Source organism: Apium graveolens, chromosome 9, assembly GCF_009905375.1.
Source record: "Apium graveolens cultivar Ventura chromosome 9, ASM990537v1, whole genome shotgun sequence".
Classification (NCBI taxonomy): Eukaryota; Viridiplantae; Streptophyta; class Magnoliopsida; order Apiales; family Apiaceae; genus Apium; species Apium graveolens.
The window spans coordinates 11275877-11286885 of record NC_133655.1 but is presented as its reverse complement, the minus strand read 5'-3'; the positions used below and the strand labels follow the sequence as shown (position 1 = coordinate 11286885).

The 11009-nt window shown below is 34.4% G+C and overlaps 1 protein-coding gene across 1 annotated transcript; it reads left to right on the top strand.

Moving 5' to 3' along the window:
• The first annotated feature begins 3545 nt into the window (after positions 1 to 3545).
• LOC141685011 (uncharacterized) lies at positions 3546 to 6742 on the top strand. The gene is made up of 5 exons (XM_074490138.1): positions 3546 to 4511; positions 4626 to 5064; positions 5394 to 5632; positions 5840 to 6229; positions 6296 to 6742. Exons 1-5 carry the CDS (start codon positions 3546 to 3548, stop codon positions 6740 to 6742), a joined length of 2481 nt encoding a protein of 826 aa, XP_074346239.1.
• Positions 6743 to 11009: the final 4267 nt, after the last annotated feature.

The following is an 11009-nucleotide window of genomic DNA, read 5'->3' as shown; positions in this document are numbered from 1 at the left end:
TAACGAAATAAAACACGAAGACAATAACAAACTATAAAGACTGTAATTGACAAAGAAAGTAAAGAAAACTTATCTCTTATCGCTTTCCAAATTCTGATAAGAAAAAGAACACAACAACTGAGTCGTCAAACCCTTCAAGAGGACTTTACTGTTCTTGAAGAGATTATTGCTCCATACTTAAGCTGTGATGGAATGCAGCAATATCGCTTCCAGGATAAAACAGCAACAGATCAATTTGGCCACAGAACCAACAATGATCAACGGCAACTCGCACCTCAGTTTGCCCAAAAAACCTATGCAACTCATATATGTTTGCGAGGTAGGCACCGAGACTTGTTTTATTTTAATCTCAAGTATACCTCTCAATATATAGGCATCTCAAGTTACCCTTCTTCTATTTTACTCGATGTGGTACACCAAGTAACAAAACAGAAAAAGTAAACAAAATGGGTTTTCCTTATTATTTATATTATATCCTGATTAATTAATATTAATATTACAAAATATATTCAGAGTATGATTAAAATAATCCTTACTCAATATATTTTATATTAATAATTAAATAATCAATATAAATAATTAAACTTGTAATTGAAAAGAAAAATATAAGAGTTCCCACTAGCACTAGGCCACACAAGCATTCCACTTATGCTAATAGTTGTAAACAACACTAACACAAGATGCTATATAAACTCAATATCTTTCTTTTACAATACCAATGTGGGACAAAATCCCCATAACCCATTTCAAACAAGCAACTTTGTCTCAATATATTCATGGATTCCACTAAGAAAATATCTTAGATCCAAATATGAAAGTTTAAATGCTCATGTCAAGGAACAACCTCCAAGTGTTAGTTTCCGGAAATCATATCAAGAACATATATAAAATATGCCTCAAACTTTCCATTTTCTAACAACAAGTATATTTTTATAATATTAATATATGTGTCGTATCCCCTCGCACCCGAGTCGCCATATTTTTTTTATCGAATTCATGTATCCCCGCACTACGCACCCGCATCCCCGCACCCGTATCCTTGCATCTTAGCCGTAAGTGAAGGAAAAGTTTAACCTATTCATTATATAAAAATATAAAAAATAACCATTTTTTGAAAATTGGTCAATTTTAGTCTGTTGGGTACTCTGTATTGGATACCCAACTGTCAGTGCATGAAATATCCAATCGGATAAAATTGGTTATGAAATATCCAATCAGATAAAATTGATCATTTTTTCTCAGAATGATTATTTTAGTTAGTTTTTTAAAAGAGTTTGGTCATTATTGTGATTTTTTCTTAGTTTGTGCTGTATTTTTTAAATGGTCGGGCCACATTATTATTGTTATAATTACTTATATATATTGTGATAATATAATCATTCTTATAATTACGAGTCAATGTAATATAATCATTAACTTCTGCATCAGTTGACATCAGAGTATATAATTGCTGGCTTTTAACCTGCATAAATTCATTAACCCAACCAATCCTAAAGAGTTAAGCTCTACTGCAATTATTCCCGCGATATTTTAATGTTACATTTTCTACCATGGAAAGTGATGCAGGTCCTATATTGAGCATTCAGCTCACGGTCAATACTCGCTAGCCATTTTATGCTTTGATAATTAATTATAAATATATTTTAATAATTGGTTATGTTGACCAAATGTTTAGAATAATATATTATATTTAGATATGTTTTAGATTTGAATGTTTTTGAATTATGTTTGTATTATTTTTAGGAGATAAGATAAGTTTGTTATGTATTGGTCTATAAAAGGTCACACAGGCCTACAAAATTTAACAAGACATAAGAGCTTTCTTCTTAAGGAACCTGTGAAACACCATGCCTCATACCTTTATCATAAAATATTTCCATGGCTCATACACACACCATAACACAACTCACAACCATAACACATTTTTCATGACTGAGAAGTCTAAAATCACAACTCATAATCATAACACATGCCATGACCTATAACCATTACCCACAACTATAACAAATCATCTCGACACAAGTTTTCAAAGATCACGTTATCGAGAATACTCGAATATCAAGTTTGGGGCTACTGATATTGTAATCAGAAAACTCCATCCTCACAGCCTCACATTTGTTTTGAACATAAAAGTTCGTTATTGTCAAAACTGTGGCAGAAAATAACTTGGGAAGCCGATCCTCGAATGTAATGCACCATGCAAAGTCATTTTTTGTATGGATTGCACAGAAAGCAGATTGGTACCTCCTCCCTCCCCTGAGTGAAGGAAAAGTTTAACCTATTTATTATAAAAAATTAACAAAAAGAACTGCTATTTTCTGAAAATTGGTCAATTTTAGTCTTTTGGATACTCTACTGTCGGATGCCCAAATGTCAGTCCATGAAGTATCCAATAGGATAAAATTATTTTATGAAGTATCCAATCAGATAAAATTGACCATTTTTTTATTTTAGTTAGTTTTTTAAAAAAAATTGGTTATTATTGTTAATTCGAGATTTCTCATGATGCATTATGCCTTGAAGAATTCTACAGCAAATCAGATTGGTTAGATTGTTAGTTAGATAGATAAGTATTAGAGTTTTGTTTAATGTTAACTTAGTTAACCGGATAATCTTTGACTTATCTTTTCTAAACAAACTCTATCTTGAATAAACCTAATCTATTTCAAATAACTCAATCTTTATCAAGTTTATTTTTTCAAGTAACAAACTAACGGACTGTTTTCAAATACTTAGTCAAATGTTTTCAAACATGAGCTTATCTAGTATTATCTTTATAACAGTTTGAAATACTATCTTATCCGTTATGTTTTTACTATTTATAACCGACTTGATGTTTTCAGAAAGAATACACCTTCTCTCTGAGTTTTCCATCTTATTCTTTCTGAGAAAAACAGCCTCTTAATTAAGTCCATTACTTATCCAGTTAATTAAGAGATATAATCGAGTTGTAATCTTTCACATTCTATTCTTTGTACTCGAAAGGTGTATTGTATCACTTGTCTCGGGTTGTGGGAGGTTGATTACAAGAGGAAGGCCAAGTAGTTGTGTGCTAGTTAGTTGTGTGTTAGGGAAATGTTTCTTTCAAGTGGTCCAAGTTTGTAATCAAGGAAAGTTTGTAAGTAATTTGTTATAAGTGGATATAATACATTCTCTATGCTAGTTGGCATGGGGACTTGGATGTAGGCCATAGACTAGGTATAGGGGCCGAAGCAAGTGAAAAACTCTTGGTGTTCTTGCATTGATTTATTTTCCGCATTGCACATTTAATTTTCTGCAATTTACATTCTGTTGTTAAATATGGTATGTCTCATTTAGATACAGTCTGTCTCATTTGCAAAAGAGGCTGTCCCATTTGTGAACAATCATACTTTAACTGTAATTCAATCGTGACTACGAATTTTATTTGGTATCAGAGCATGTGCATTTAATATGTCTTTTAGTGACTGTTTTGCTAGCAATCCATGGCACAATCAGAACATTTGTCAATTAATATCCCTCTTCTCTTAATTGTAGCTGAAAATTACAATGACTAGAAATTTCGAATGAAGATTTTCCTTCAGCGAGATGCTTATGAATGGGATGTTGTTGAGAATGGCATAACTACTCTCATAAAATATGGAAAGCTAAAGCCTCTAAAGGATCTATCTACTGAGGAAGTCAACGCCTTGAACTACAATGCTAAAGTCATGAATGCCCTTCTAAGTAGAATGGCTCCAACAGAACTACGCAAAGTTTCTGCATGTACTATGGCTAAACAAATCTGGGATACTATCCGAGTTAGCCACGAAGGAACATCTAAGGTACGTGAAGTGAAACTTAGTATGCTAATGAGTGATTATGAAGCTTTCAGGTTGGAACGAGATGAAAGTATCAAAGATCCTCAAGGAAGGTTTTTGACCTTGATGAATTTTATCTCACTACTAGACAAGATCATTCCTCAAGCTGAGATCAACAGAAAAATCCTAAGAGCTATGCCTAAGAAGTTCTTCTCGAAGGTCACCATACTTCAGGATTCTCCATCTATATCAACTATGAAAACTCTCACTCTATTCAGTGAATTAGAGGAATTCAAGAACCACCTACGCAGATATGATGAAGAAGATGAAGCCCCCAGGAAAAAGACTCTAGCTCTTAATGCAGATGCAGGTGATTCTTTTGAATATTCCGATGAGGAGATTGCACTTCTGACTAAGAAGTTCCATAAATTTCTGGCCAAAAGGAATGCATTTAAACGACCCATGAAGTCTTCATTTCCAAAGAAAGAATTCAGATCTAGTTCAAGCAAGGAAAGCAAAAATAATCAAAATAAGGATGCATGCTTTGAATGTGGAAAGAAAGGTCATTTCAAGACGGACTGCTACAAGCTCAAATCCAAAGAGAAAGCTTTGCTCACATGGAGTGATGATGATTCTGAAATGGAAATCGACTCAGAAGATGAAGTAGCTCAACTATGCTTTGCTGGACTTGAATATGACTCCAGTGACAATGATGAGTTACATATTGTTCAAGTTAATAAAAATTCATATATATCTCAAGATATACTAACCTTGCAGGCTCAGAATAGAAGGTTAAAAGAAAAGAATTCTTATCTAAAATAAGCATTGAGTAAAGTTCTTAATGAGGTTGATGATTCCATCAAAGATGAATCCCTGGTAGATGAAAATAAGCTATTATCCGAGAAGGTCTCTAAGATGAAAGAAGAAGTCAACTATCTCAAGAATGAGATCGAGTTGAAAGATGCATGTCTTGATGCATTAAAGAAGGAAACTTTTTTTGCCGAATCAAATGCATCTTCTAATTCTATAGTTCCTGAACTCGAGCAAAAGGTTGCCCAACTGGAAACTGATCTAGCCAAATGTTTCCATGGAGAAGGAACCCTGAATGCCTTACTTGCCCAACAGAAATCTTCTCTTGACAAAGAAGGTTTGGGGTATGGATCAGCCAAGAAGAAAGTTTTTCAAAGTGGTTACAAAAGAACTCCTATGAACTACAAGATGCCTTATGAAAAATGTCAAGAATGTGGCAAATCTGGACACACTACTTCTGCATCTCGGTTATGTGGTATTAAGGGCCACAATCCTAACTCTTCAACTAGATCTAAATCTATGCATAAATCTGTTAATGTTGTTCAAATGTGGATTAAGAAATCTGACAGGCATTTGTATAAGATTTATGATACTAACATTCAAGGACCCAAAGTCGTGTGGGTACCTAAGAGATAAAGGATCTTTTGCAGATATGCTTTAAAGTCCATGTTCCTCGAAACAAGTGGATTATTGATAGTGGTTGCTCTCGTCAAATGACTGGAGACAAATCAAAGTTTCTCTCATAAATTGCTAAAGAGGGAGGCTTAGTTACTCTTGGAGATCCCAATACTGTACGTATTGTAGGTAAATGTACCATAGGTAACAATAAGTTTGTTATCAATAATGTTCGTTTAGTTGATGGTTTAAAGTATAATCTTATTAGTGTAAGTCAGTTAACTGATGCTGGTCATAGTGTTAAGTTTGATAAAGATGTTTGTTATATTGGTAATAAAGCTAACGAGTTTGCTTTAGTAGCCAAAAGAAAGGGAAACATTTTTGTGTTAGATTTTGATGAGCAGCAAGAAGAAATCTACCTAGCTACTGTTTAAGAACAACAGAATTTGTGGCATAGGCATCTTGGTCATGTTCATATGGATCTCCTTCGAAAGATATCTTCACATGAGTTAGTTCGAGGTCTACCAAAGCTGAAGTACAAGAAAACAGAACCATGTTCCGCTTACCAGCTTGGAAAATAGGTGAAAACTTCCTTTACTGCTAAGAATATAGTATCAACTTTTGTTCCTTTGCAGCTATTACACCTAGATCTCTTTGGTCCAGAAAGATATGTAAGTTTGGGAGGTAAGAATTATGCTTTCGTTATAGTAGATGATTACTCTCGTTTTACTTGGGTGTTATTCTTGCGTACTAAAGATGAAGCTTTTAGTGAATTCAAAGATCTTATTACTAACCTTGAGACTAAGTATTCTTTAAAGCTCAAGACTATTCATAGTGATCATGGAGGAGAATTCGAGAAAGATTTCGTAACTTTCTGCAAATCTAGAGGCATTACTCATGAATTCTCTGCCCCACGTACTCCTCAACAAAACGAAGTTGTCGAATGCAAGAACAGAACTTTACATGAAACTGCTCGTACTCTACTTCATGAAAGTAATCTGCCACGTAAATTCTGGGCAGAAGCGGTAAACACTTCCTGTTATGTATTAAATATAGTGCTTATTCGTCCTATTTTGCTTAAAACTCCTTAGGAATTGCTTAAGAATAAGACTCCTAACATCAGCTATTTTCGAGTATTTGGTTCCAAATGTTTTATCTTAGATACACAGAACACTCGAGGAAAATTTGAAACTAAGTCTGCGGAAGGAATTTTCTTGGGATACTCTACTACAAGCAAGGCTTACAGAGTTTATAATTCTATCAAGCACAAAGTTGAAGAATCTATCAACATTGCCTTCAATGAATCTGCCTTGAAGATCTCTCAAATTGAAAAAGATGTTGCTGATCAGCCGTCTCATTCTCAAATGAGACAGTCTCAATCTCAAAAGGGTCAAGCGTCTCAGGAAAAATCAGACATTCCAAAACTCCTGATTCATCTAACTCTTCTGAGAATTCTCAAGACTCTCCTCAGACTCCTGATCAATGGTCAAATGATTCTTTCACTTCTCAGCAAGGAAATTCTACTCAAGAGGAAATGAGACAGTCTCATTCCAAGTCTCAGTCTCAATCAAAAGAGACAACACATATTCCTTATCAAGCAGAAAATTCTAATGAAGAAGAAATGAGTACTATCCAACTGTCAAAGTCTTCCAGAACTGTGAAGAATCATCCTCCAGATAATCTCATTTCAGATTTGGATCAAGGAATTACTACTCGTAGCAGACTTCAAAATTTCTGTGCTTTTTGTGCTTTTGTTGCTGATTTCGAACCAAAGAATGCTCAAGAAGCTGTTGTAGATGAATGTTGGTCAGTTGCCATGCAAGAAGAATTGAACCAGTTCGAACGTTGTCAATTCTGGGAACTTGTCCCACCTCTTTCTAATGCCAAAGTCATTAGTACTCGTTGGGTTTTCAAGAATAAGAAGGATGAAGACGGTAACATTTTTTGAAATAAAGCTCGTCTTGTGGCTCAAGGCTATAACCAACAGGAAGGAATTGATTTTGACGAGACATATGCCCATGTAGCTCGTCTGGAAGCTATTCGAATTCTAATGGCATTCGCAGCTCACAAAGGTTTCAAGCTTTACTAAAAGCGCATTTTTAAATGACTATCTCAAGGAAGAAGTTTACTTAAAGCATCCCCAAGATTTCATTCATGAAAAATATCCACACTATGTCTACAAGCTCAAAAAGTCGATCTATGGATTGAGACAGTCCCCTCGATGTTGGTATGAACGTCTCAGTCAGTTTTTGCTAAAAAGTGGTTTCACTCGTGGTACACTCGATCCAACTCTCTTTATTTTTCATAAACGTAATCATTTTCTATTAGTAAAAGTTTATGTAGATGATATTATGTTTGGATCTACTGATGAATCTTTGTGTAAGTGGTTTTCTAACTGCATGCATAAAGAGTTTGATATGAGTTTAATGGGTGAATTGTAATATTTTCTAGGCTTGCAAATTAACCAATCTGCTGCAGGTATTTTCATAAATCAGAGTAAGTATGTTAATGATTTGCTTAAGAGATTTGCCTTAGAAAATATTACTGCTAAAGCTACTCCCATGAGTACAACTGTCAAGCTCACTAAAGATGAACAAGGTACACCTGTAGACATTACTAAATATTGAGGTATGATTGGCTCTTTATTATATTTAATTGCTTCTCATCCTGATATTATGTATAGTGTTTGTCTATGTGCTCGTTTTCAATCTCAACCTAAAGAATCTCATCTGAATGCAGTTAAACGGAATTTCAAGTATCTTAAGGGAACTAATGATCTTGGAATATTTTATCCGAGTTCTACTTCTTTTGATTTAATTGGTTTTTCAGATGCTGACTATGCAGGGTCACAAGTTGATAGAAAAAGTACAAGTGGTGCTTGTGAATATTTAGGTGATTGTTTGGTTGCATGGCACAATAAAAAGCAAACATCAGTGGCTTTTTCTACAGTTGAAGAAGAGTACATTGCAACTAGTAGTTGTTGTGCTCAAATCCTCTGGATGCAACAAATATTACAGGATTTTGGTATTTTCTATACAAATATTCCAATTTATTGTGATAATACCTCTGCTATTAATATCTCTAAAAATCCTGTTATGCATTCTCGTACTAAGCATATTGATGTTCGTCACCATTTTCTGCGAGATAATGTCTCAAAAGGTAATATTGAGTTAATTTATATCTCAACTGATAAGCAAAGAGCAGATAATTTCACCAAACCTTTAGGTGAAGATCGATTTTGTCTTATGAGACGTGAAACCAAGTACAAATCTCAGCAGGTCTCTACTCGAAGCATGCCATGGAACCAGAAAAAGGACTGGCTTGGTGATTTGACTCTGGCCGAGATTACCTCCCCTTTGCCCCTGCCAGCAGTTCCTCCACCCGAAGCCTTTGGGATGACTCGTGTTGTCTATCACTCACATATCTTGGAATGGCTCCGCAAAAGGGATGGGAAAGCTCCTGATGAAGGCCAGTTGGACAAGCTCTTCACTGAGTATGGTGCTCCGTCAGCCTACCACAACAAGGGAAAGAGAAGGATTCGAGATTCTGCTCCTGTCGCAGTTAATGATTCTGACTAGTTTTTCTGCCCACCTTTTATGCTGATGAGGGGGAGAAATTTTTAGTTATTTATGTGGTTTAATCAGTTTTTAATTTGGTTTCTCAGACAATTGCTTCACTGGTTTATTTTGATTTTAAGACTTGGTTTTTGTGACGGTTTGTTGGATAGCACTGGTTTAAGTGCTGGATTAAGTTGTTAAGTTGTGTTTATGACTTGGTGGTTTAAGCACTGTTGGGTGCTTAGTTTATTCATGATATGGATTTTTTTTAAATCTAATTTGTTGTCTCATTTATTTACCTGTCTCATTTGATAATTCATATGTTTCATTTGCATATTCACATGATTATCATCTGATTGTTGCATATATACACTGTTATTATCAAACATATTGCAACAGGTGATTAAAGTATTTTTGATAGGGGGAGCATAACATTTCTTTACCCTTGGCATCATCATAAAAGGGGGAGAATGTTAATTCCAGGTTTCCGATGATGCATTATCCCTTGAAGAATTCTACAACAAATCAGATTGGTTAGATTGTTAGTTAGTTAGATAAGTATTAGAGTTTTGTTTAATGTTAACTTAGTTAACTGGATAATCTTTGACTTATCTTTTCTAAACAAACTCTATCTTGGATAAACCTAATCTATTTCAAATAACTCAATCTTTATCAGGTTTATTTTTTCAAGTAACAAACTAACGGGCTGTTTTCAAATACTTAGTCAAATGTTTTCAAACTTGAGCTTATCTAGTATTATCTTTATAACAGTTTGAAATACTATCTTATCCGTTATGTTTTTACTATTTATAACCGACTTGATGTTTTCAGAAAGAATACACTTTCTCTCTGAGTTTTCCATCTTATTCTTTCTAAGAAAAACAACCTCTTAATTAAGTCCATTGCTTATCCAGTTAATTAAGAGATATAGTCGAGTTGTAATCTTTCACATTCTGTTCTTTGTACTCGAAAGGTGTATTGTATCACTTGTCCCGAGTTGTGGGAGGTTGATTACAAGAGTAATGCCAAGTAGCTGTGTGCTAGGGAAACGTTTCTTTCAAGTGGGCCAAGTTTGTAATCAAGGAAAGTTTGTAAGTATTTTGTTTTAAGTGGATATAATACATTCTCTATGCTAGTTGGCATGGGGACTTAAATGTAGATCATAGACTAGGTACAGGGGCCGAACCAAGTGAAAAACTCTTGGTGTTCTTGCATTGATTTATTTTCAGCATTGAACGTTTAATTTTCTGCAATTTACATTTTGCTGTTAAATAGGGTCTGTCTCATTTAGATACAGTCTGTCTCATTTGCAAAAGAGACGGTCACTTTTGTAAACAGTCATACTTTAACTGTAATTCGATTGTGCCTACGAATTTTAATTATTGTGATTTTTTCTTAGTTTGTGTTGTAGTTTTTAAATGGTCGGGCCACATTATAATTGTTATAATTACTTATATATTGTGATAATATAATCGTTCTTACAATCACCAGTCAATATAATATTTATTATCGTATAAATTTTAATGATCATACGAACTTCTCATTCATTAACTTCTGCATCAGTACCGATTGGACATCAGGGTAGGTAATTGTTGGCTTTTCAAAGTTATATTTTCTTAAGAGACTTCCCGTTGGCTTTTTAAAGTTACATTTTCTTGAGACTTCCCGTTGGTTTTTTAAAGTTACATTTTCTTGAGAGACTCCCCGTTGACAGGTGTACTGTTTGTTGCATCCACTACCATGGAAAGTGGTGCACGTCCTATATTTTAGTTATGATATTGATATTTATGATTGTTTTTTTGACTAATATGACTTATAACCTTACAAATAAGTATTTATTCTCAATAATTCTCGGGTGAGCGAGAGTCGAACCCAGGACCCCGGGACAACAGAGGATAAGCTCCTTACCACTGGAGGCTGAAGCTATCCAATCGTGCTCATATTTATGATTGTTTTAGTCTAGCAGATTCATATCTATGGCCAGTTTAGTTGTTTTCCTTTAGAAATCAAAGTTCTCATAGTAAGTTCATTAGTTCAACCGTGCCTTAGTCTGTTCTTTGACACATAGTGGAGAAATGGAGTGAAATGATTTTTCAGTAATGAAGTTCGGATGACCAGTGGTTACTCCAAATTCACTATTTTCAACTAAATTTCCTAAATTTAATATTTTGGAAGGTCAATAAAGTGTAGTGATTGAGTTTTTTACCCTGAAGTCAGAAGTTCGATTCTCCAAAACACTTTGGAATCA

Coding starts and splice junctions, on each gene's coding strand:
- LOC141685011 (XM_074490138.1), top strand. CDS start 3,546: ATGAAGATTTTCCTTCAGCGAGATGCTTATGAATGGGATGTTGTTGAG. Junction 5,065..5,393: donor TTCTGCATCTCGGTTATGTG/GTATTAAGGGCC, acceptor TACGTATTGTAG/GTAAATGTACCATAGGTAAC. Junction 6,230..6,295: donor GTAAATTCTGGGCAGAAGCG/GTAAACACTTCC, acceptor AAAACTCCTTAG/GAATTGCTTAAGAATAAGAC.